We start from the raw sequence: 27,133 nt of genomic DNA, 5'->3' as shown, positions 1-27,133 counted from the left end.
CTCCTGACATGGCAAAGTGTTTTGAATTTTGTGGACATGGGTAATCTATTTGCCCACTACTAACTCTCGTTGCTACTTCTAGCAGCCTACCACTCACCCACTTTGATCTTATCTATGCATTGATTGTTTGTCTTAGATCCTATCACATGTTTGGTTCAATCCAGCTTTTAACATAGTGAGTCAACTTGGTTCCCACCCTAAGCCTCTCCGTTCCTCAACCATTGTGATGGAAACCATTACTCTGAGTAGCTAGTCATACAATCCAACATATGGATTGATTCAAATAGAACCAAAACTATGGTTTAATAATCATAATGATGTTGTTAGAAAGCCATCTTCCAAGGTTTTGAAGAATGTTGTTATCTTTTCTCATAAGAGGTGGTTCAAAAATTTGTTGCTGGTAGCACTTCTAGTGGTGGGATGTACCTCTTGTGTACTTTACCCTATCCTTTATGGCATTTCAAGGGTTAGAGATCTTTTTGTATCTCCCTCCCTTCCTCCCTCTCTCTCTCTCTCTCTCTCTCTCTTTCATAAGTCCATCCTCCTTTTTTTGGAAATTTTAATTTTTAGCATGATTTATTAGATTAGGATATCAAAGATTTGTCTTTGCCATTTCTTGCTTTGCAATTTGTTTCTCTCTCTTCATTGTTTCGTGATTAGAAGTTTGCACTTCAGTTCCTTGGAATTTAATTCTTCCTTCAGTTTTTCTTTCATGCTCTTTCAAAGAGCAATTCCTCAGTCATCTTTCTATTGACAATCTAACTTCTTCCTAAAACCATGATCTTTCTGTGATAATGTTTGATAAAACAGAATGCACTAGTGAGGAGTGACTAGTTATAGATTGAGAGCCATTTGAAGCTCTTAACCCTAAGCTTGTTTTCTATGCTTAAGCAATGACAAGGTAGTGGATCACAATTTTTCACTGATATATTTCGGGTTTATGGACTAGGATTTTTAAGAGGCGAGACTTATCTTCCATTCTGCCAGGGATGTTGAAGAGGTGATGCTGACTGTTTGTAGGGGTTTTGGAGCTCCAAAGGTAAAAGAGAGGAGGATTTGAATGTTGTTATTTTGTGGTTGCTAAGGGAAAAGGGTGCATGGGGGTGGGATACATGGGCATGGAATATCCTAGATATTTAGAAAATACAGCTTGCTACTTTTCTTGGATGCTGAGGTCCACCAGTGAGGTAGCGGCTCAATTGACTAAGAGAGGTGCTTCTTCACTAGATACTCTTGTTGGGAACATCATATCCACTTGAGGATTTATCCGGGGCTTTGGTTTGTTGCTGCCATTTATGGTGATATGGCTTACATCTTCATGGGCTGTATTTGTTATTCCTTTCTTTTATTTGTCTTGAAGGATAAATCATCCTTATTCTACTCTTTATTTTGTTTTTTATAATTCATTAAATTGATTGTTTCTTATTGAAAAGAAAACTATTTGCAAGCTTTTGCAAGGGAACCTTGTCACAAACATCTGAGTTATGCCATGTTATGCACAAAGCAGATTGTGAGATAATTGATCATTAAGCCATCATTTATTCATGGTGTGTGCCCCTTATAATGCATAATTTTGATTGTCATTATTTCTTAAATCTGTTTTCTGAAGTTTACTAGGGGAAATACATTGCAGATACATATATACATATATTTTTGTTTTTTCCAAAATTATTTATTTCACTTCTATCTTACTCATGTTCAGAATGTGATGACAGGCTTCTTGCATTGGGCACCTGCTTTGCAACCAAAATGATTCGCAAATATGGGTTGGTACAGCATAAGAAAGATGCATTTGAATTGCAGGGTGCTAGTGAGACCCAAATCTATTCCCTATCACCAGGTTTACCAAATAAAGAACAAATTGAAATGGAGAACTCAAGAAAGCTCCATGAGATGGCTCATTTTCTGGAGATCATCCGTAATCTACAATGTCAACTTAGTGCAAAATTCAAAAGACCCAGTCAAGTGTTGGTATGGTGTTGTCTGATCCTGCTGATTTTAGTATAACCAAACTGCTCAGATATTATTACTAGAAGAAAAGTAACATTTTTGCCTTATGTTGTAGGCGGATGGTGCCGAGGCATTAAGTGTGATGGACATGAATTTATTGCAGGATGATGCTCAGCTTTCAATTCTTTCTGCAGATGCAATATCGTTGGCTACACTGAACCAACATGAACTTTCTTTCCCTGTATCTGGATTGGGCTTCAACGATACAGAGAAGCTTGCATTGATGCCCATGGAATCCTTAGACTCCAAAACCTATTTGGATTCAAAGAATATCAGTGAGTTATCTGTCCTTGTTTCACAAGGTGGTCTTCCCATGGAAAACCCGAAGGATATGATCGCACGGTGGGAAATAGATAACTTGGACCTTAAAACTGTTGTTAAAGATGCTCTACTGTCAGGTCGTCTCCCTTTAGCAGTTCTTCAACTTCATCTTCATCGTTTAAGAGATTTGGTAAATGATAAAGAGCCTCATGACACTTTTGCTGAAGTTCGTGACATTGGAAGAGCAATAGCTTATGACCTATTTTTGAAGGTAGCTTGTTAATGGATTTTTACATGAAGGTAAGATAATTTATGTTTCTCTGTACTAATAGTACATCTCAATAGGGTGAAACCAGATTAGCTGTAGCAACACTGCAAAAGCTTGGAGAGGACATTGAAACTAGCCTTAAAGAGCTGGTATTCGGCACGATAAGGAGATCACTTCGAGTGCAAATTGCAGAGGAGATGAAAAGATATGGTTACTTGGGACCATATGAGTTGCAAATTTTGGAGAGGATCTCACTTATTGAGGTATTTGGAATTTACACATTTATTTTTGCCGTATATCTCTTACAGCCGTCTATGGTGCTATATATCTGATGATTTTTGTTGATCTGATATCTGTCTCATTCTATGGAAAAGAGGCTCTACCCTAGCAGTAGTTTCTTGAGAACAGTGGTTGGCCGGAGAAAAGAATTTATGAGAGGTTCATCAAATTCAGATTCACCAGGAGGACATAATTTGCGCCTATTGCCTTCCCACATATTCAACAATCTTATCATTGAGTGTGGTGAGATTGATGGAGTTGTTTTAGGTTCATGGGAAACTGTTAATGAAAGCACTGCTGTTCCTGTGCCTGATGAAGATGGTGCTCATGCGGGATATTGGGCTGCTGCTGCAGTTTGGTCTAATGCCTGGGATCAGACAACCATTGACCGTGTAAGTCACTTCTCATTATTCCTCTTTAGTCATGGCCCTAGGAGTGTTAGCAGAAACTGGATTGGCAGTGAAAACACAGTGGCACAATAAGATGGGACTTGGTCCTTATTGGTTAGAACTTGGTGCCTTTTCTTATTACTAAGGAATCATGTTATACAAATCACACACGTACTTGCCTTTTTTATGATGAAGTTGAAACTTGGTGTCTTGTCAATTGAATGGACCTAGTTTTCAAGAATTATTTATGAATTGTTTGTATTTGTTGTAGTGTGTGGCATCCTCTTACAGTCATTAGATGAGCAAAGGGAACATGGTTTAATAATCAACATTCACATTAACTCGGAAATGATGGCTACTATTAAGGATTTCAGGATATAAAGAGTCTCAATCTCCTACATCTTGGATAGGTGGGAGAGAGGAGGTTGATGTTGCACCTGCAGTGTCACTCTCCTTATTTTGTTTATTTATTTTTAAGCTAATAAGAATCTCTTTTTCTGTTCTGAGTTGAAAATGTTGTCTTGGTTAGCTTTTTCTTTTTTTTTAACAAAGTCCAGAAACATTATTCTGATTAGCTTTTTCAAATTTTTATTTTTATTTTTTAAAAGAGAAGTCTAAAAATGGTATCTTGATTAGACCCCACCCCCCAACAAAGTGGAAAAAAAGAAAAAAAAAAAATTCTTTAACTGGTATCTTGTTTTAGATTTAAACTGAAAGAGTCACCTTTTTTAGTTTAAAATCATATCAGTTTTAGACTTTAAAAAAAATAAAAATTGAAAGAAGCTAATTTGGACAATGTTTTTCCAATTTTTTTTTTTTTAAAGAAAAAAGTTAACCAGAATAATGTTTTTTAGCTTGAAACAAAAAAAGGTATTCTTATTAGCTTTTTATTGAGGGGCATAAAAAAAAATTGAAACAGGAAGAGTGATGTGGCACTTACCCTATCAACTTCCTCTTCTTCCTATACAAGGCATAATAGATTGAGACTATTTATTTTGCCACATATTAAAAGGGGCCTTGTTGTTGGTTTTGTCCCAAATTCTTAATTTCCTCTAATGCCTTGAAAGTGTTACATTTCTCATTTTTTTTTGTCTATTTTTTTGGTTCAAAAACTCAATACATAGGCACAAACATGTCCCTTTGCCTTCAATGTTATCTATCAATTAATAGCTAATGGATGTTATATGTAAGCTAATTGATAGCTACAATCAAATACCTAAGATAATAGTCTTTCTTGCTTCTTTTAGTGATACTTAGACTCATTCAATTTCACCTGAAATATCTGTGTTAACAAGACATGTCATGGGTGTGGGTATGATGTCCTTATGGAATACTTATTTTTTACTCTAGACATGATTAATTAATCTCTAGTCTATTTTATTTGTTTCAATGACTAAAAATGGTGAGGAGTTTAATGGAACATGGGTTCATAGGGAGGTAAGGTAAAAAAAAAAGAATGATCCTCTAAAAACACCTTAGATAGGAAAAAGGTTTTTTGTCTTTCTTTTTACCTAGCTTCTTGGGCGATGTTTGTATACTTCATATGTACTTTTTTCACCGCTTCTAGGCGTTTTTAATACAAGCTCTTATTTACCTATAGAAAAAAAAATGTCAATTTGAAATTCATTAAAATAACTTTGTTAATTATAATTATATGAAATTTACAAATAAAATAAATGTAAAGAGATGATAAAGTATTCACATTTGATGAATTGACCAATTGTTTGCATGGACAAGAGGAATGAGGGCTTTGATATTAGAAGTCTTTTATTTTTTAACAAGGCCCTATGTGGAAAATGGTGTTGGAGATTCACTATTGAAAGGGAATCTCTTTGGAAATGGATGATTGTAGAGAAGTTGAAGTAAGAAGTAAGGGGATGATGCTCAAGAGGGGTGATGGAAGGGTATGGGGTGGGAGGTCTTTAACACCGACAATGACTAGAGGGTGAAATTTTGGAAGGATCAAAGATGTATGGGTAGCAGAAATGTGGGGACAAGTTGGGGAGGGGGTTTGTTGGAACCCTTGTTTTTCAAGATAGATCCATGACTATGAACTGGATGGGATAAAGGCTTTTTTTAAGAGATTGCAAGCACATGCAATTTGTGAGGATGAGGAGGACAAAATGGTTTGGTTGAATTAGATGTATGGAAAATTCTTGGTTAAATCTCTCTACTCCTCTTTCCTTCAAGCATTGTTTGGAATCCTTAGGTTCCACTGAGCGTCAATTGTTTTGTTTTATTTTATTTTTTTGCTTGAGCAGCAGTTTGGGGAAGGATCTTGATCATAGTTTAGCTCAAAAGGAGCAAATGGAAGTTTTCGAACAAACAATGTATGTGTAAAGGAAAAAAAGAAAGGGTTGATCACATCCTCCCTCATTGCTTAAAAGTAGTCATCCTGTGTTATGTCACAGATTTATTCCTTATTTGGGATAGATTGGGTGATGCAAGGTGCCCTTTTGAATTAGCATGGATCCTTTGTTGAGTAGAAGAGGAAGAAAGCTTGAAGAGTTGCTCTTTTATGCTTATTTTGGATCATATGGATGGAAAAAAAAAAAGAATAATGTTTGAAAATATTGAAAAAGAGTGCGAGGCATGAGAAGATTCAAAGAAACTTCCTATGGGAGATGGGGCTTTGGAAAAAAAAAAAGATGTATTTAATGAAATGATTGATTGTCTATAAGGATAAGGGTAAAGCGTGTTTGGGCATTAGATGCCTTTCTTCGCTCAATAAGGTGCTCCTTGGAAAGTGAAGTATGAGATATGCTTCTAAAAGAAAAGCATTTTGGATACAAGTTATATAGGGAAAGCATGGAGAGGAAGAAAGGAGTTGGAGTTCCTGCAAAGTGCAAAGAGGGTATGGGAGGAAGGTGGAATTTTGGATGAATAAGTGGTGTGGTGGCAAACCCTTATGTGTGTCTTTCCCCATTTTGTATGTCTTAGGCTAATAAAAAAGACTTGAGTGGCAGACATTTCAGACAAACTAGTTGAGGGGGCTGTTAGAATGCTTGTTTCTTTATATATGAATGATTGGGAGTTGGACAATGTAGAGGCTTTTTTTCAAGGTTGCTAGGAAAGTCCATGAAGAAAGAAGAGAAGGATAGGGTGCTTTGGATGGACTGAAGGAATAATGTTTTTCTATCAAAACTTTATTTTCTTCTTGGAACCGGGGTTTTCAAATTCCTTTCTCAATGGGCATCATTTTGAAGTCATGGAGTCTCATCTAAGCAAATCTTTTTCTTGGGAAGCTAGTTGAGGAAAGGTGTTGACTTTACATCAACTTTAGATGAGAGGGTGGTAATTGGCGAAAAGATGCTTCTGTGTAAAAGTGAAGTGGAATGAATTGATCACATCCTCTTTCATTGTACTAGAGCGAGGGTGTTATGGAAGCTACTTTTCTTTTAATTTGGCATTGTTTGGGTCCTACCTTCTACTGTTTAGGAGACTTTTTTAACTTGGCATAACTCTTTAATGGGAAGAAAACACAAAAAGGTTTAACATGTCACTATTTTTTCCAATTTTTGGGACAATTTGGAGAGAAAGGAATCAAAAAGCATTGACAATGAGGAGCAGGCGGTTCAATTGCTAAAGTTCTATTTCCTTAGAGGTCTAGTCTAATAGTTTAGGGTGTAGATAGAAGAAGGGTCAATCCCTTTAATTGATTATGTAGATTAGGTGATATTTATCTTGTATGGACAGATGAAGGAGAGAGAGAGAGAGAGAGCGAGAGTGCCGACGGAGAACGAGGTGTGCGGCAAGCGAAAGAAAAGGTAGAGGGCTGAGTGAGTGAGGGTGCAGAGGGTGATGTTTTCATGGGGGCTAGGAAAAGCATTAGAAAGGGTAGTTTTGGAGTGGAGTCGAAGTCGTTTGAGGTCGAGGTGGAGGAGCAGAAAGGTAAGGAGCAAGCTACAATTGTGGAAAGGAAAGGAGGGATCTCCTTGTGGATTAGGTTGGGACCGAAGAGCATTGGGTTCTTTTTCAATGGTCTGGTTCTTTGTATTAAGGACGCGGGATTTGGTAAATGGGAAAGAAAGTGGAGGGAAAGTAGGAGGGCCTACTTTCTGGTGTGGGATCAAAAAAAGGGGGGGGGGGAGGGGGGGTGTTTTCTTTGATTAGAGATTGTGGACCTGGAAAACAAAAGGTTTTGCATCTTTATTCCAAAAGGAAGAGGAGCTAAGGGTGGCTGGGTTTCAATGGTGGAGATGCTATGGCGATTGGGTTTTACCAACGAAGAAGAGGGATGCCAGAAAGAAGAAGCGTTGTTGTCGAAACCTAGCATGGGGAAAACCTACGCAGAAGTGGCTAAGCAGCCAAAAGGAAAAGAAAAAGCAACTATTAGGGTGGAGATAAGAAAGAAGGAGTTGAGCCGAAACTTAAATAAGTTGGCTCACTGTTTGGTTAGGATTTGGAACCCTAGCTCTGTGAGAGAGGATGACCTAAGAAGTTGGGGGACCTATTTGGCGAATTTTTGGAGACTGAAGGGTAATCTAGGGCTAGCGAAATTGGAAAGGGGCAAAGTTTTACTCGACTTTGAGTTTTTGGCAGAAGCAGAGAAAGCCCTAAAAATCGGGGGTATTTCAGTTGGGGGGTCTCTCCTTTGCTTGGAGAAATGGAGGCCCGAGTTCGGATGCCTGATGGATGGGGAGAAAAGGAGCAAGGCTTGGGTGCGTATTGTGGGATAACCAGTTTCCTTATGGGATAGGGCCATTCTGAGAAGGATAGGAGAGGAGTGCGGGGGCTTCCTCACAGTCGATTCCCAAACGGAGAAGCTGGGGGATTTGCAGTGGGCAAAGATCTTGGTGAAGCTCAATGGCGAGAAGCTTCCCAACGTGGTGGAGGTTTGGGTTGAGGATTTATGCTACGAGGTAACCCTTTGGTGGGAGGTCAGGCTAGTCCTGAGAGCGGTGATGGCAAGAAAGAGCGGAAACATTGTCGGTACAGAAGGCGAGGTTGGGGGTGAGGCCATCGAACGCGCGGTCGAGCGCATGAGGGGAGAGGATGACGGCTCGAGGCTCGAGGACCTGCTACGACCTACTGTTGGGATAAGGGGGCAGACTAGTGGGTAGGGGTAGGCCGTGGGCCATGTTTGGTGCTCCGTCGGGCCGTCGGTCGGGCCCCAAGGTTCGGGTGGGCCTCTGTCGCCGTGTCGAGCAGAGCCCTTTGTGACCTCTGAGCCTGCTCTTCTTGAGGCCTTTCCCTGCGAGTTTGGGCTGTCTCATTTTGGGTTGCCGTCTCTTAAGGGTTCTGGGCAGGCTAAGGCAAGGGAGCCTGTTGTGCCTGGGCTGGTTTGTTGAGGCCCGACCCTGCCCTTAGCTGAGGGAAGAGCCCAGCTAGGGGTTTCCTGCCTTTACAATATTTCTGGCCCAAGACTTATGGGGGGTCCAGACCATTCCATCTCTTCCTTTTGGGTGTACGAAGGTCTGCGGAGACCTTCGGCTGAGGAACAACTTTTAGAGGAGAGTTCGAAGACTGACCGTGCTCTAATGGAGGAAGCTTCGAGGTATGGGAATGCCTCTAACCCTTGTGGAACGTTGGTTTGTGATTTCTCCTCTCCCTCCTCTTTTTTTTCTGGTCGGACTCCATTGCAAGTTTTTGGGGTTTTCGACAAAGGGATTGGGGAAGGACATTTTGGAGTTTTTGGTCAAAATCAGAAAAAAAAAAAAGGGAGAGAGTTCATAGTAAAACTTTTTTGGAAAAATCGAAATTTGAAAGGGAATTGAAGAGACTTGAATGCTCCATCAATTATGAAGAAGGGAGAAAGCAAAAAGGTACAATGCAAGGAAGAGGGTGCCAGATTTTGGTTGTCCAATGAAGTTAAGGTTGTTGAGCTGGAATGTGCGTGGAGCTAACGATAGCTCTAAAAGAAAGGTGATCAAGGCCATGATTAGAAGTCAGAGGGTGGATTTGTTCTGTATCCAGGAGACGAAAATTTAGACAATGTCAGAGGGTGTGGTGAGGAGTTTGGGCTCTGAGAGGTTTCTTGATTGGGGAGCCATGGGTGCTCAAGGCTTTGCGGGTGGGATTTTGATCTGCTAGGACAAAAGGTCCCTGGAATTGCTGGAGATGGAGGTGGGACAATTTTCTATTTCTTGTAGGCTCAGGAATGTTGAAGATGGACTTGTTTGGATTTTTACTGAAGTGTATGGGCTGTTCACCAGGAAGGAAAGGGAGACTATGTGGGAGGAGCTAGGGGCATCTGGGATGATCCTTGGTGTTTAGGAGGCGACTTTAATGCCGCCCTCTCCCAAAAGGAAAAGAGTAGTCAGGGTAGTTTAAATGGTGCAATGAGAAGGTTTGCTCAGGTGGTTGATGAACTAGAGCTCCTAGATCTTCCTCTGCAAGGGGGTGTGTTCTCCTGGAGTGGGGGTAGGAACAATCAGTCCTGGGCTAGACTGGATCATTTCCTGGTGACCTAAAGCTGGCTTGACTTGTTTAGGGGGGTTGTCCAAAGTAGGCTTCCCAGGCCCACTTCAGATCACTTCCCCATTCTGTTGAAGGGTGGTGGGCTAAGTCGAGGACCTTGCCCGTTCAGGTTTAAAAACATGTGGCTTAAAGTTGATGGTTTTAAGGATCTCTTTCGGGATTGGTGGCAAGGAGCGGGGAGGAGAGAGAGGGCCAGCTTTAGACTGGCTGCTAAGCTGAAGGTGTTGAAGGAGAAAATCAAAATTTGGAACAGGGATGTGTTTGGTAGGCTGGAAGTTAATAAAAGCTCAACTCTCCAGCAAGTTGATTTTTGGGATAGGATGGAATGTGAAGGGGCTTGTCAGAAAGAGAAACGGAGTTGAAAAATGAAGCTAGAGAAACCTTTAAAAAGTGGGTGCTTTTGGAAGAAACCCATTGGAGACAATTGTCAAGGGAGCTGTGGCTAAAGGAAGGGGATAAGAACACAAGGTTTTTCCATCGGATGGCCAATGCCCACTGGAGAAACAACTCTTTGGATAGGATCAAGATCAATGGGGTGGAGTTGGTTGAGGAGCAGGAGGTAAGGGAGGGGATTGTGAATGCTTTTCAACAACAGCTCTTGGAAAAGCCAGGATGGAGAGCTGACATTGAGGGGCTGCACCTTCAACATCCAAACCACAGTGAAGCTGAAGCTCTGGAGCTGCCTTTTACTGAGGAAGAAATTTTCTTAGCTTTGATGGAAATGAACGGAGACAAGGCTCTAGGCCCGGATGGGTTTACTGTGGCCTTTTGGCAATCTTGTTGGGATTTTGTGAAGCAGGAGGTTGTAGAGCTGTTTAAGGAATTTTATGACCAGAAATCTTTTGCCAAAAGTCTAAATACTACTTTCTTGGTCCTCATCCCAAAAAAAGGTGGGGCTAAGGACCTCGGGGATTTTCGGCCCATCAACCTATTAGGGGGGCTGTACAAGCTTCTAGCCAAAGTTCTGGCCAATAAGCTGAAGAAGGTGTTAGGTAAGGTGGTCTCGGCAGATCAAAATGCGTTTGTGAGGGGAAGACAGATTCTGGACGCTTCTCTCATAACTAATGAGGTGGTTGATTATTGATAGAAGCGGAAAGAGAAAGGACTGGTTTGCAAACTGGATATTGAAAAAGCCTATGATAGTATTAATTGAAACTTGCTCATGAAGGTTTTGCATAAGATGGGCTTTGGGTCTCGTTGGATGGAGTGGATTTGGTGGTGCATTTCAACTGCAAAATTTTCTGTTCTTGTCAACGGGGTGCTAACAGACTTCTTTTCTAGTTCAAAGGGGTTGCGTCAAAGAGATCCCATTTCTCCTTACCTTTTTGTTTTGGGTATGGAAGTGCTGAGTGCACTTATAAGAAGGGCTGTTGATGGGGGCTTCATTTCTAGTTGCAGACTTCGAGGGAGAGGGGGGATGGAGATGAATGTGTCCCACTTGCTCTTTGCTGATGACACAATCATCTTCTGCAAAGCAAGGAAGGAGCATCTAACTCATCTTGGCTGGATTTTGGCGTGGTTTAAGGCGGCTTTTGGTCTTAGGATTAATCTGGCTAAGAGTGAATTAATTCCTGTTGGGGAGGTTGAAGATATTGAGGATATGGCTGTGGAGTTAGGGTGCAGAGTGGGGGATTTTCCTGTTAAGTATTTGGGGCTGCCCCTTGGAGCCCATCACAAGGCCTTGTCTATGTGGGATGGGGTGGAGGAAAGAATGAGGAGAAGATTAGCTCTTTGGAAAAGGCATTACTTGTCTAAGGCGGGAGAATTACCCTCAGTAAAAGAACATTGGCCAGCATTTCCATCTACCAATTGTCCCTTTTTCGAATGCCCAAGTTAGTGGTAAAAAGGCTTGAAAAATTACAAAGAGATTTTCTTTGGGAAGGGGGAACCTAGAAAAGAAAATCCACTTAATCAATTGGGAGGTGGTGTGCACTCAAAAGGAGAAGGGGGGTTTTGGCATTCGGAAGATTGTTTTATTGAACAAGGCTTTGCTGGGTAAGTGAATATGGAGATTTGCCTTTGAAAAAGATCTATTTTGGAAGAAGGTGATTGGGGTGAAGTATGGCCAAGAGGGATGTGGTTGGAGAACTAATGAAGCTCGTGGTATTTTTGGAGTGGGGGTTTGGAAGGAGATCCTGAAGGAGGCAAGTTGGTGTTGGGATAACATTGAGTTCAAAGTGGGGAGGGGGACTAAGGTAAAGTTCTGGACTAACCATGGTGCGGCAATGCAGCGTCGTCCCAAAATTTTCCCCAGCTTTATGCCATGGCGGTCTTTAGAAATGCAACGGTCAATGAAGTGTGGGATTCAAGCCTTGGTCAATGAGGGTGGAATCTCAGATTGTCTAGAGATTCTAATGATTGGGAGTTGGATTTAATAGAAAAGCTGCTTCTTTTGCTAAGGGACTTCAGGATTTCTTCAGAAGAGGACTCAGTGTTATGGAAAGGAGGGGGTCTTTATATTTTCGGATTTGGGATGCTTATAATTTGTTGGCTGCCCCCAATCCCCTCGTCTTTATGAAAAAAAGCATTTGGGTGGATAAGGTTCCAACCAAAGTTGCTTTCTTTGCGTGGGAGGCCACTTGGGAAAAAATCCTCATGTTGGATAGGCTTAAAAAATGAGGGTGGCAGCTCCCTAATCGTTGTTATTTGTGTGGCTGTGAAGAGGAAAATGCAAATCACATTCTTTTACATTGTACAGTGGTCAGGGTCCTCTGGGAGATCGTCCTTACCTTGTTTGGGGCTCAGTGGGTGTTCCCAAAGACAGTCAAAGAGGTGTTATTTGTTGGAGGGGCCCTTTTGTGGGGAAAAAGAGGAAAAAGATTTGGAATTCCATCCCGTTGTGTATTTTTTGGACGGTTTGGAAGGAAAGAAATAGGTTAGCTTTTAGAGGGGGTTCTTTAGCTATTTAGACACTCAAGAATTATTTTGTATGTAATTTGTGGAGTTGGGCTAGGGTGTATATGGGAGAGGAGTCCTCTTCGCTTTTAGGCTTCTTGGAGTGGTTAGCAGCTCCTTAAGGGCTGGTGAGGTTGTTGTGTTTATGCGTTTTTTGCTTTTTGGCTGCTTTGTATACTCCCTGTATGTTTTGTGGCTTTCCGCCCTTTTTTAATATATTTTGTGCTCATTTATAAATATAAAATAAAATTATGTAGATTAGGTGGGATTTGGTTGAGGGACAGAGTAGTTTTTTTGGTTTTTTTCTCTCTTTCTGGAAAAGCCTTCTGGTATCCATTGTACACATCCTATGTACTCCTATGTACCTTGGTATATAATTTTTGGACTGCTATCTATATATTCATTTTGCTTACTTATAAAACAAAATAGCAAAAGAGCAAATCAAGGAAGTAAACAATTCTCTTTGTATAAATTTTTTAGAGTGGATTAGAGTTTATATAGGAGATTTCTCAATGTCTCTAGTGGATTTCATTGATTGGTTGGGCTCTAAATAGGGAGAGGGAGTTGTCTTTTGTTTCTTTCTCCTCTTTGTTGGCCTTTTGCTTCCTTAGAACATTTTTGTGTACTCTTTTGTTAGGTGCCTTTTAATATATTTTCTGTTTTCCAATTAAAAACAATAGAAATAGGAAAACGAAATTATAGAGGTAAACATTCATATGGGGAAAAAGAGATACATAATAAAATAAAATCAGCTAAAAAGATAAATATGCAAATTATTACATCATAAAAATTTGAGATTTACAAAAATAAAACCTTACAAATGGCTCTAGCTGGATCACATATTTAAGATTTTGGTTTTGTGCCATGAGAAGGAAGAGACTATAGACCATCTTCTTCTTCATTGTACAAAAACAAGGGTCTTATGGGATTTGCTTTTTACTTTGTTTGGGGTGTCATGGGTGCTGTCTTCTTCAGTTAGAGAGATTCTCCTTACTTGGCATGGTTCATTTGTGGGCAAAAAGTGCAAGAAGGTGTAGAGAGCAACTCCTCTTTACATACTTTGGACGGTTTGGAAGGCGAGAAATAGATTGACCTTCAATGATGATGTGCTGTCAATTCAGAGACTCAAATACTTTTTTGTTTTTTTCCCTTTGGTCAGAGGCCAAGTTGTTTATAGTTGATCGCCCTCTAACTTTAGTTAGTTTTATTGATTGGTTGGACTCTAGCTTTGACCCAGTTGGGTTTTTGTTTTTTTTTTTGTACTTTTTTGGCCGGTTTGGAGATGGGTGTATAGGTATTGTACTCTTTTTAATAGATCTTTTCTAACCTATCAAAAAAAAAAAAAAAATTTAAGATTTTGGAACTGGGAGGTCCTTCCAATTTCCTAGTTGCAGTCATTTTGAATTCTTAGGTGCTGCCTAAGGTTAGCTTCTTTGCATGGGAGGCTACTTGGGGTAAAGTCTTAACTTTGGATCTTTTAATGAGGAAAGGGTGGTCTATGGCCAGAAAGTGTTTTCTTTGTCATGAACAGGAAGAATTGATTGATCACATGCTCAACCATTGTGTCTTGGCATCTTTTGTTTGCTCTATTTGGTCTGTCTTGGGTGCTGCCCTCTTCCGTAAGAGAGTTACTTTCAAGTTGGCATGGGTCCTTCTTGGGTAGGAAAAGGAAGAAGGTTTCGCAGGCTGCTCTTTTGTGTTTGTTTTGGACGGTCTGGAAAGAAAGGAACAACAGAGTGTTTGATAACAAAGAGCTGTCTGACCAAGGGATTAAACTGGTTTTGCTTTGTAATCTTTGGGTGTGGTCCAAATTGTGTGCAGCGTTGGGCTCCTCTGTTGTAGATTTTGTGGATTGGTTAGGGGCTTGTTGAGGGGCATTGTTTTTTGTTAGTCCCTCCTTTTTTTGGTTGGCGGTGTTAGCGCCCTTTGTATACCCTGTGTGTGTACTTTGGGCGCTTTTTGGCGCTTCTCTTTTCAATACATGGTTACTGCTTACCTATCAAAAAAATATTTAAGAAAAACCTTACCCCTACAGATGGCTTATTGCTGTATTTACTGTGTTTCTTTGAAAATTTAGGGCTACACATGTATCTTTAAGTTTGTTTTTGTGTTAATGTGTGCTTATTGTACTTGTAAGTGAGTCTTTTGGCTCTTGACAATTACGTTTTATTTGGGTAATAAATTTATAAACAATGAATTTCTTGCTGCACAGATAGTGCTGGATCAACATTTTCTTACGAGTGTTCAAGTATTATGGGAATCACAACTTGAGTATTACATATGCCGCAATGACTGGGTGGAGGTGTCCAAACTCTTGGATGTGATCCCTTCATCTTTATTATCATATGGAAGCCTTCAAATCAGTCTGGATAGTTTACAGTCTGCTTCAACTGTTGGATGCAATCGGGAATTTCCTGACTATGGCAACTATATATGTTCTATTGAAGAATTGGATACAGTGTGCATTGACATTCCAGCTATTAAAATTTTCAGACACTCAGCCAATAACATTTGCTCCATATGGTTAAGAATGTTCATGGAGCAGGAGCTTGCTAAGAAATTTATATTTTTGAAAGACTATTGGGAAGGCACAGCGGAGATAATTCCTCTTCTGGCACGTTCAAACTTCATTACTAGCAGAACTAAAATTCCAATGCAGGACAAGTATATTGAGAGTTCATCAGATTTGAATATCTCAAACATTGATGGGGCATTGCATGCAGATACTGTGCAAGCTTTGCATAAACTTGTTATACATCACTGTGCGCAATACAACTTGCCAAATCTTCTGGACATTTATCTTGACCATCACAAGTTAGCACTAGACAATGAATCACTTTTGTCATTACAGGAAGCTGCTGTAAGTTTTCTTCATATCCAGTGAGTTGTAATTTGTGTCTGATTGTTTTATTTAAACGATAGCTTTTCATGCCTATAGTTTTTGCTATTTAGGGTTGTTTTTACCTTTCAGATTTAGTTTTTTCCTATCCGTTGTGGGTTTACTTATGAATTTCCGTACTCATTTGAGATGAAAACTTTCTTCCAAATAGTAGTTAAATGTTTAGTGACTTCCTCCCTTCTCTAAATGTTTGCACAGACATTTATCTTTTTTTTATAGGGAACAAGCTAATTTGTGTTAAGGATGAGCTATCTTGCAAACAAGATACAAGAAGAGATATTTTGGTAGACTATATAGTTTTACTTTTTTTTTCCGTCTTTGCTGGGATTTGAACCTGGACCTTTTCACATTCCCACCTCAACCCCTTGCCAATTGGTTCAAGTCTCAAGAGCAATGAGAAGGTCAATATTAACAACATGCTTTAGCTTAAGAGGCCTTGATAGAGTGGCTAGCACTGGCTGTTGTACATTATGTTTGAGGAGTGGGGAATCAGTTGACAACCTTTTTCTCCATTGTCTCTATACTGAGGAGTTATGGCAGGCATGGTTATCTACTTGGGTTCCCTGGAGGAAGTGTAGGGGAGAGTTTAATGGAGGGGAGCTATCCTAGCTACCTTGAGGGTGATCTAGTTTGGGAGAAATGCTAGAAACTTTGAGAATGAGACTAGGTCTTTGACCAATCTATGGTAGGGGTTGTGTTATCTTAGGATTCTTTGGATGTATGCTACCAAGGAATTATGAGGTATCCCATCTACTATCATCTTATGGGCTGTATATGAGATCCAACTGGGTCCCACCACTAAAGAAAAGCTTGGAATTCAAATATGACAGATTCTCCTTTGGTAATGTGGATCAGATGGGTATCAAACAATGTTTTGAAAATTGGACCGGACCAACAGTTGGACTGGTTCAACCACCAACCCATTGCCTTTCCGGTTTGGTTTGCTTTTTCGGATCATCCTGAGATTAAACTGGTGAACCGGTTGATCCAACAGGTGGACTGTTCGAACTGGACAATTCTATGACAACTAGCAGGTTCATGTCCTCTCTGTTTTTTCCACTTCCAATGATTGGGTTTGAGCCAAGACTCCATGTAGGAGCAGACCAAAGGACAATTGGGCTGAAGCATTTTTTTTTTTTTTTTGATAGGAAACCACGCATGAATATATTGATAGAAAAAGAAGTACAAAAGGAGGATGAGGAATCCTCCCGCCAAAAGTAAAACTAAACAACATGAAAAAATAACAAGACACTAGACCGTCCCATTGGAACTACACACTGCTAGCCAATCAAGTGGGCTGAAGCATACTTGGGCCATGAACCCTCCTCTCTTAGCCAATGTACATCACTCACCAATACAGCTGTGGCCATTCAATGAGTAACAAGCTTTTTAAACACCACATCATCTTCATGTATTCCCAATATGGGATGATGTAGGATGAAAAAACAAAATAAGTTCCATGGGAGGACATTGGGGAGGACTCGAGGCATGGACTCCCAAGATGTAAATGGGAGAAAATGGCCACTGGGCTATTCTTCTATTAATCTATAATGCTCCAAATTAATATATAAAATAAGGTTGTTTTTTCAAATTTCCCTTATTTAAAACCCTTGGATAAATATAAATATTTAATTAATAATATATTAATTTTTAAAATGATAAAATAATGAGATATATTACTTTTGAGATGGAGACAAAATCAAATGTTATAACTTTCTTTTCATCTTGAATGATACATCTTCACACTTATACATGTTTTATTTAATAAAATTAAAAATATTAATAAATTTATAATTACCTTTATTATGATTAAATTTGATCATATCAAAGATATAAAATGAAATATTATGAATTTTTAGAATTATTTATGTATATTCTTGATTTCTTATATTTATAATATCATGGTTTGATTGTTGTTGAACCACCAATCTGGCTAGTGAACTATGACCCAGTAACTATTCCGGTTCAATGAATGATTTAGATTTGAAAACATTAGTATCAATGACCTATTAAGAGAACATGACGGGGTGATTGTCACAGCTTTCTCAAAGCCATTGAGGCAGAAATTCTTTGGCTACTAGAGGAGCTGAAAAAGGCCAGATCTTTGGATGTCCCAGATCTATTTGATCAAAGGGGACTCCAAAATAGTTCTTTTGGATGTCTGAGATACAGGAATTGGCTGTGGAGAATAGTGCATGTTACCACACTAATTAAATTGGGAAAGCAGAAAAGAAACTCCACTGTTTCTCAACTTCCAGATATTACTATGAAAATTTTCAAAATTAAGATCTCAGCTCAATATTCTTGTTCTTACTATTTAAACGTTGTGTGTTTATGGTTATCTAATAAAAACTAAATTTTTGGGGCTTCATTCAGTTCGCATCTGAATTCACTCTTATCCTAGTTGTGCAATTTGAGCATGATCATGTTTAGAGCTCTCTTATGATATTGAATTTTTTTCAAAGTTTTATGCATCTATGCATGCTCTTACATGTGATGTTTGTTTTATGTAATGCATCTTCACAGGGAGATTGTCACTGGGCAAAGTGGTTGCTCTTATCTAGGATTAAGGGCCGAGAATATGATGCATCATTCTTGAATGCTCGTTCAATCATGTCACGCAATTCAGTTCCAAGTAACAACCTCAATGTCTTGGAGATCGAGGAAATAATTCGTATTGTTGATGACATAGCCGAAGGGGGAGGGGAAATGGCAGCTTTAGCAACCCTAATGTATGCCCCTGTTCCCATTCAAAATTGCCTGAGTAGTGGTAGTGTAAACAGACACTATAGCTCCTCAGCTCAGTGCACCTTAGAGAACCTTAGGCCAACCCTTCAACGTTTCCCTACACTTTGGCGCACCCTTGTAGCAGCCAGTTTCGGACATGATGCAACTAGCAATTTTTTGAGCCCTAAAGCAAAGAATGGTTAGACTTTTGCCTCTCAATTTGTTTTTTGACTGCTTTTCTTGGACATATCTAAATTGATCATGTAGTATGCCATGCATTTTGTGGCATAATTCTTTTCAACATAGTAATTATCTTTTAGTTTGCAGTATTTGGCAATTCATCTTTATCAGACTATTTGAGCTGGCGAGATAACATATTCTTCTCTACTGCACATGATACTTCGCTACTACAAATGCTCCCATGTTGGTTTTCTAAGGCCATAAGGAGGTTAATTCAGCTATATGTTCAGGTCATTTCTGTTCTCCTTCCCAACACACTGAACTCTGTTATGCTATTATCTTCTTTTTGAGATTTGTCATACTAGATTGTGGTCAGATATGGTCAATGATCATGTAAATTACTGAATTTTGTTTTGAAAGTCTCAAACTTCATTAGGCAATTACATTCTTCTATATAATGCATGCTAGGAAACAATATCTTCATCGCTTATTTCTGTTTTTGGTTTTTAAAAACCTCTAGGCATTTAAAAATGCTTATTTAGCTAATGTATTTATCATATAAGATATTTTGTCTGTTGCTGCAGGGTCCTCTTGGATGGCAATCCCTAGAATCTTTTCCACCTAGAGATGTGGATCTTTTTGTCAATTCTAATGACCATGCTGATATTAGCGCCATATCCTGGGAAGCAGCTATTCAAAAGCATGTTGAGGAGGAACTCTATGCTTCTTCACTCCGGGTAGTAGTTACGTTTCCTTTCAATTCTTAGTTCATGTTTTCTATTTGTAGCTTATTCTCAAGTAGCTGAGGAAAATGTTGCTTTATACATGATAAAAGTTTGCTCAGTTATTTGAGTTTGCTCAAATCTTTTAGTATTGTAGTGAATTATGTGACTGATTGGTATTTTTTATAAATTTATAATTTACTAGAGGGGGTGATATTATGTTGGAGGAGAATTCAGACTGTCCCTCTAGTGTGAAAAAAATTTAAGACACTGAATATGCTACATCTTTGTAGTTTATCATCATGATTTTGTATCAATCATTTGATTGTCACTTGGTTTTTTTTATTTTTGTCTTTGTACATCAAATATGGACTAGCCATTTACTTAATTATTGCAGTAACTTCTATGGGCCACTAGCTTTTCTAGTGCTACAACTGAAGTCCACAAGGCAATCAATGTTCCAGTTGTTTTTGTTACTGTTTATTTATTGAACCCCCACAAAAAAGCATTTTTCCTCCAAACCCCAACTGAAAAAAGATGTGCAACTCTAGTAGTTATGTTGTTTTGTTGTTTGAGCCTACTTGGCTTTAAGAATTTTCCTAGCAATACATCTGGAAGGTGTTACTATTATTTCAATGTCTTATTAACTACTAGTTTGTACTTCAATCACCTATCTGGTTGTTTCACAACCTCTGCTTATATCAGTAGTTCTGATTTCAGGAATCTGGCCTTGGACTTGAGCAACACTTGCATCGTGGACGTGCACTAGCAGCTTTTAACCATCTTCTTGGTGTTAGAGTTCAGAAGTTGAAATTGGAAAATACCAAAGGGCAGTCAAGTGCCTCAGTAAATGGACAGACAAATGTCCAATCAGATGTCCAAATGCTTCTCTCTCCCATCACACAAAGTGAAGAGTCTCTTCTTTCATCTGTACGGTTTACTTTTATTTTCGTTTGGTTTATATTTAAAGTTAGATTTGCTTAAGGGAAAAAGCACACATATATTGCTGATCTGTTTGTGTTTCATGCTTTGTATTTCTTATGTATCTGTTACAAAATTTTTTGGAAATCTGCAATTATTTTGCTACCTAGACCTAAAAGCATTTTTGTTACCACAGTCAAAAACTGGTTTTGTCCCTAATGCCAAAACATGTTTGTAGAATTGGTTCTGATGCTCCAGAGATTGAGGTGTAGTTGATATTGACACTAGTGCTTATACTGCATGACCCGTTAGAAAGAATGTGGGAGGTACTCATTTCATTTTCATCTAATCATGGATATGAATGGAAACATGTGTTTTCTGGGGTTTCAGTGTGTGATTGAACTGGGTTTGGTGAGGATGTGTTGAAATTGATGAGGTTGGCAGGTAGTGATAGGATTGGTTGTAGCGGTTACCAAAGGTAACGGCCATGGTGGTTTATGTGATGTTCTCAGCATCATGTGAGCTGTCAGTATTTTCTTTTCTTGTTTCTGCAACTCCTTATTCTTTTTTCCTCTTTTAGGGTGCCAAAAATTGGCTTTTTTTTTTCTTATATTTGAAAAAAATAAAACCAAAATCTAGCGAGGGGGTTAAAGTGTCGCACTTGTTGTTTGCAGATGACACTTTTATTTTTTGTGAGGCCTCCTAGGACCAAATGCTTCGTGTAAGTTGGTTGCTCATGTGGTTTGAAACTATTTTAGGCTTGAAAGTTAATCTGGAAAAAAATTAGTTGATTCCAATTGATAGGGTAGAGATTTCAGAGAGCTAACTTTCAAGCTGAGGTATAGGCTAGGGATGCTTCCATCTTCCTGCTTGGTTCTTCCCTTGGGAGCTCCTTTTAGATAAATGGCTGTTTAGGACGGAGTAAAAGAGTGGTCCCACAAAAGGTTCTCAATGTGAAAAAGGCTATATTTCCAAAAAGGGAAGACTCACGTTGATTAGGAGCACTTTGTTAAGTCTTCCCTTATATTTTATGTCCCAGCTCAGTATCTTGAGAAAATTTAGGGTTGAGGCTTGAGAAGATTTAAAGGGATTTTCTTTGGGGTTGTGACTTTGGAGAATAAGTTGCATTTAGTGAAGTGGTTAATTGTGTGCACAGAGAAATGCAAAGGGGATTTAGGCATCAGATGCCTATCTTTGTTTAACAAGGCACTGTTGTGCAAGTGGAGTTAGTATTACACAGATGAAGGGGAGCTTTTTGGAAACAAGCTATAAAGGGAAGATATGGGGAAGGAGAGTGTTAGTCTTGTGAAGTAAGAGACAAGGATGAGGTCGGGTTATGGAAAGCTATTAGAAAGATTGTGAACGCTTTTTATGGTAGAGCACCCTTCTCCTTGGGAAATGGAAGGAGGGTGAAGTTTTGGAAGGATATGTTATGTGGGGATGAGCCTTGTTTGTATCATTCCCATCTTTGTATGTCATAGCTGTTTCAAAGGATGCTTATGTAGCAAATGTTTGGGACCAGTTGGGGGGGGGAAGGGACATTGGAACATTTATTTTTCTAGATCCTTGAATGATTAGGAGGTGGACATTGTAGAAGATTTCTTTGCTAGGTTGCAAAGAACGTTGGTGAACGATGAGAGGAAGGACAAGATGGTGTGGTTGGACATAAGGAAGGATTAATTTTTTTGTCAAGACTTCATATGCCCTCTTGGAATCGGAACTGCCGATTATTTTTCTGAACAGTACTATTTGGAATCCATGGCTTCTGTCTACATCAAGTTTCTTCATGTGGGAAGCTAGTTGGGGAAAGGTGTTGACCCTCGAGCAACATCAAACGAGAGGGTGGTCTTTGGCTTGTAAATGTTTTCTGTGTAAAGTTGAAGAAAAATCCATTGATCATATTCTCCTTCAATGCTCCAAGACAAGGGTCCTATGGCAGCTTCTCTTTGCTTTGTTTGGTGTTATCGGGTCCAATCCTCCATGGTTAAAGAGACTCTTATATCTTGGCATGAATCCTTTGTGGGCAAGGTTTGGAGAGCGGGCTCCCTTGTGCATTTTTTTGACAGTGTCAAGAGAATGAAACATTTGGTCTTTTGATAATGTAAATCATTCTCTGAAAAATTCTTTTTGGTATAATATTTTCTTGTGGGCAAAATTGGTTATAAAGGGGGGAGGTTATATGTCTTTAATCGACTTTGCAGATTGGTTTTATTCTTAATACAGTAGGGGAATTGTTTTTTGTGTTCTTTTGTTTTTTTTGGTTGTGCGTTTTGGTACCCACTGTATCCAACCAATGTACTTTGGTGTTCTTTTTTCTTTTTTGTACTTTTTACAAATTTCTTTTCGTCTGCCTATAAAAAAATGTATTTAATCTTTAATTTTTATTTTTTAATTTTAGAATTGGAAAACTTGTCATGGAAGATAGAGCCAGATGGTCCATTAGTTTTGTTATAAAGATTTATATGTTGAGAAAGCTCTTATGGTCATTTGAATGATTCTTTGAAAAAAAAAAATTGGCATTAAATCAGGTCACACCACTTGCTATTATACATTTTGAGGATTCTGTGTTGGTGGCTTCATGTGCTTTTCTCTTGGAGCTTTGTGGGTTATCTGCCAGCATGCTTCGCATCGACATTGCTGCCTTGAGACGGATATCTTCTTTTTACAAGTCCAGTGAATATACTGAGCATTATAGGCAACTTTCACCGAAAGGTTCTGCATTGCATGCAGTATCCCATGAAGTTGATATAACAAATTCTCTTGCTCAAGCATTGGCAGATGATTATGTGGGCCATGATGGTTCAAGCATTGTAAAGCAAAAAGGAACTCCAAATTCGGTTACAAGTAAACGACCTTCACGAGCTCTCATGCTTGTCCTACAACATCTGGAAAAGGTAAGTCTTCCATTGATGGCTGATGGAAAGTCATGTGGATCTTGGCTATTCAGCGGCAATGGTGATGGTGCTGAGCTTAGGTCTCAACAAAAAGCTGCAAGTCAGCACTGGAATCTAGTTACAGTTTTTTGTCAGATGCATCAGATTCCCTTAAGCACAAAATACCTTGGTTTGCTAGCTAGAGACAATGATTGGGTATGTCTATTGGCTTTTTTCCTTAATTTCCAATTATGATTAGCTCTTGTGTGGATTTAAATCATGAGGTGGTGTTTTTAGGTTGGATTTTTGTCTGAAGCCCAGGTTGGGGGATACCCATTTGAGAAAGTAATCCAAGTAGTAAGTCTCATTTTCTTTTTGTTTTAGCTTAAAACAGCAGAAATTTGCTCTTCTAATTTCTATAAAAATGCACAATTTTTTGCCTTCTGATTCATGTTTCAGGCATCAAGGGAGTTTAGTGATCCTCGTCTCAAAATTCACATAGTAACTGTTTTGAAGGGCTTGCTCTCAAGAAAAAAAGTTAGCTCTTCATCAAACTTGGATACTTCTGAGAAAAGGAATGAAACTTCCTTTGTAGATGAAAATAGCTTTATCCCAGTGGAACTCTTTGGCATTCTTGCTGAGTGTGAGAAAGGGAAAAATCCTGGAGAAGCCCTACTGGTAAAAGCTAAGGAATTGTGCTGGTCAATTTTGGCAATGATCGCATCATGCTTTCCAGATGTGTCTCCATTGTCCTGCTTAACAGTTTGGCTGGAAATTACTGCAGCAAGGTTGCCATCACCTCTTCCTGATAGAATGATGCTTCTTGCTTTCTGTTTCTTCCATGATTTTTTGAATTGAAGATTTTTTATCCATTTTTTCTGGTTTCTTCAATATCGTTTGGACTTCCATTCTACTATGCACTTCAATGCACGATTTCTTTTTCCAAGAGTTTGTATAGCCATTCACAAATACATTATTTTGCAGACTAATTTGGTTTAGATCTCATTGCAAGTATTTTCTTTTTACAGGGAGACTTCATCCATTAAGGTGAATGACATTGCTTCTAAGATTGCAAACAGTGTTGGAGCAGCTGTTGAAGCTACTAATTCCCTGCCTGTGGGTGGTAGACCCCTCCAGTTTCATTACAACCGAAGGAATCCAAAGCGTAGGCGACTCATGGAGCCCATCTCATTGGAACACTTGGCTGCCACCACATCGGATGTTTCTTGTGTGTCTGACAGTGCAAAAATATTTTCTGTCCAAGGCTTTGTTGCTGAAGTGGAAAGGAAAAGTGATGCTGGCGAACTTACTAAAGTTTCTGTTAATTCTGATGATGGACCAAATTCTCTGTCCAAGATGGTTGCAGTGCTCTGTGAACAACGCCTATTTCTTCCTTTGCTAAGGGCTTTTGAGATGTTCCTTCCCTCATGTTCTCTTTTACCTTTCATCCGTGCTCTTCAGGTTTGTTATCAAGTTAGAAAGCCTTCAGTAGCAAGCATGACATTGTTCCTTAGACCAGTAATATAACTTATTAAGCAAACTTGAATCTTGGCTTTCCCATTTGTCCCTCTCCATTATACGTGTTGATTTATGAGTCAACCCCCTGGTAGTATAGCTACTTGTCACCCTATATAAAGCAATGGAACAGGCCACCTGAGATCTTTCATGGGCAGGAGCAGGTTCCTTCCTAAGTACTCAGATTTACATCCAATGAAATAAAATGCACACGTTAAGATTTTGGAAGGAAAGTTAATAAACAATGTGTATAAAAAATTTTGACCATTAAGGATATCTAGTCATACAATTTATTGCAACATAGTTGATCTTAATAACGGTTATGCTCTCCATGAAAAATTATAGAAAATAATGCATGAAAATAAATCCAATAGAAATCCTACTTCCCAAATCCCAGCTTAAGATTTCATTTTTGACAAATTTTCATTGATGTAATGTTTTGTGCTTTATAGTCGCCCTTTCGTCTTGGATTTTAACATTGTGAAACTCTGCAGTGTCTGTTTGAGGGGAGTGCACCAATTGACTGCTTTCCATATAACATGCCATCATCTTTTATTTATTTATTTGGGTAATTTTCCAAAGAATAAATAATTTTTGGCTTAGTGATTGTTTCTGCTTTTGGCTTGATGTAATTTGGTTATCTTTAACTTGATTTTATATCTAATTTTGGAAATGGGACAATGGTGTCACTCTTCAAATAAAATATTTGGTTTTTTTTAGGCATTTTCACAAATGCGCCTGTCTGAAGCTTCAGCACATTTGGGCTCATTTTCTGCCAGAATTAAGGAAGAACCAATTATAGGAAGAGAAGGACAGATTGGAACTTCATGGATAAGCTCGACTGCTGTGAAAGCCGCTGACGCAATGCTTTCAACATGTCCATCTCCTTATGAGAAGAGATGCTTACTACAACTTCTTGCTGCAACTGATTTTGGTGATGGAGGATCTGCTGCAACGTATTACCGACGACTTTATTGGAAAATTAATTTAGCGGAGCCTTCATTACGCAAAGATGATGGTCTACACCTAGGTAATGAGACTCTAGATGATTCGTCACTTCTAACAGCATTAGAAAAGAATGGGCATTGGGAACAAGCACGCAATTGGGCCAGGCAGTTGGAGGCCAGTGGGGGACCTTGGAAATCTGCTGTTCACCATGTTACTGAAACACAGGTATTATATTTACCATCAATAACCCCGCCTGTATCTTGTTCCTCCTCATGTGCATTGTTGATACTTATTCTGGGAAGATTTCCTATTGTAGGATTGTTTTCCTTAAAATGAAGATTGTAATGTCTGCAAAGTTAATTTTGTTAACTTCATATGCATTGTTAATTTTGTTAAGATGTTGCTTAAAGATTTCTTCGTTGGCATTTTAGACTAAACTGATGCAGAATTTCTTGTTTCTCAAAAGAAAAGGAAAAAGAAACAAAAAGTGCTGAAAGATTTTATTCTGCTTGCTGTGTTTAAACTGTTGAAGTATCTGAAGTGCCTTTTTTAAACTCAGTGTGATGTTTCTACTCAACCTATCCATTGTGATATGGTGGATTCTCAGGATTTCAATGTTTCTACATTTAAATAAATTTGCAAATTATAATATCCTGCTTATCAAAGTAACCTTTCTAATGCAATCAGTGTCTTTTCTTTTTGAACACTTCCCTCTGCATGGAACTTATTTGATATCTTCATACCCCTTTTAATCAAATCTACAGATTTTTTTTTTTTTTTTTGATAGATAAAATCTGTAGATTTGATATATAAGAGGAAACAACTTTCTTTCTGTCTTTCTTTCTTTTATTAGCAACATCTAACAAAAAGCGGCACAAAAGCATACATGAAGTAGATAAGGGCATGAAAAGGCTAAACCAAGCAAAGGGATACACAAAAAACAACTCCCTCGTCTTAGAACTTAATCAGTAAAGTTCACTATAGACAATGAGTAATCTCCTATGTACACTCTAACCCACTCCAAACAATTATACATAAAGGATTGTTTAATTGTTTGATCCACATTTTTATTAAAAGTTCTATTTCTCTTCTTCCATATGTCTCCAAATAAGTACAAAGGAGCAGCTCTCCAACCTTTCTTTATGTTCTTTTTAATAAAGGATCCATACCAGATCAAGAGTGCATTTCTTACGGAGGAATGCATCACCCATTCTATTAAAAAAAAAAAGCATAAATCAATTGCCACAAGATGATTTTTCAAGCAGTGAAGGATGATGTGATCAATCATTTCTTCTTCTTCTTTGCACATATAGCATCTATTCGACATCTTCAATCCCCTCCTTTTTGAGCGGATAGGTACCTGGCATTCCTTTATGTTAGGCACTACTAATATATATCTTCTATTTGCCTATCAAAAATGGTAACAATTTTTTTTTTTAAAGACAAAGGAAAGTTAGTCCTTAATGGTTAAGTACCAAAGAATCCCTGGACCACTTCTAACTTCTATATATAACCATTTCCATGAAGAAAAAAATGGAGAAAAAAAATACAGAATTAAATTCTGATCTTTGGTGGATAAAAAAAAGGTGAAATTTTGCTCTTGGTTGGACATTGGCGTTTTGGGACAGTCGGATTCAGTTGTTAGATATGGAAATCAGGGTGTTTTCTCTTTCTTGATGTTTCATAAATTGCAGAGATGGCTTTTGTTGGGTGCTTTCAAAGGTGAATAGTCCTCTCTTGGGTTCTGAGAGGAAGGCCTGGTGAAAGGAGTTAGAAGCCATCCAAGGTCTTTGGAGGGAACCACAATGCATTGTCACAGATTTCAA

At 38.7% G+C, this 27,133-nt stretch overlaps 1 protein-coding gene across 2 annotated transcripts in view; it reads left to right on the top strand.

Moving 5' to 3' along the window:
• The window catches only part of LOC100247348 (uncharacterized), a 54,910-nt gene that overhangs the window by 18,048 nt on the left and 9,729 nt on the right, over positions 1-27,133 (top strand). Inside the window, exons 6-19 of one of the 2 annotated variants that reach the window (XM_010654571.3) lie at positions 1,716-1,971; positions 2,066-2,542; positions 2,617-2,802; positions 2,914-3,210; positions 14,735-15,382; positions 17,948-18,347; positions 18,476-18,618; positions 18,913-19,071; positions 19,771-19,980; positions 22,500-23,060; positions 23,142-23,201; positions 23,304-23,632; positions 23,873-24,305; positions 25,080-25,532. In XM_010654571.3, the coding sequence (XP_010652873.1) occupies positions 1,716-1,971; positions 2,066-2,542; positions 2,617-2,802; positions 2,914-3,210; positions 14,735-15,382; positions 17,948-18,347; positions 18,476-18,618; positions 18,913-19,071; positions 19,771-19,980; positions 22,500-23,060; positions 23,142-23,201; positions 23,304-23,632; positions 23,873-24,305; positions 25,080-25,532 (4,612 nt within the window). The remainder of the gene's footprint in view (positions 1-1,715; positions 1,972-2,065; positions 2,543-2,616; positions 2,803-2,913; positions 3,211-14,734; positions 15,383-17,947; positions 18,348-18,475; positions 18,619-18,912; positions 19,072-19,770; positions 19,981-22,499; positions 23,061-23,141; positions 23,202-23,303; positions 23,633-23,872; positions 24,306-25,079; positions 25,533-27,133) is intronic. The other variant, XM_010654573.3, reaches the window with a different exon arrangement.

The sequence above is a fragment of the Vitis vinifera genome, chromosome 7 (assembly GCF_030704535.1).
Source record: "Vitis vinifera cultivar Pinot Noir 40024 chromosome 7, ASM3070453v1".
Lineage (NCBI taxonomy): Eukaryota > Viridiplantae > Streptophyta > Magnoliopsida > Vitales > Vitaceae > Vitis > Vitis vinifera.
Note: the sequence above shows the minus strand (reverse complement) of the source record. Positions and strands in the feature narration are given on the sequence as shown.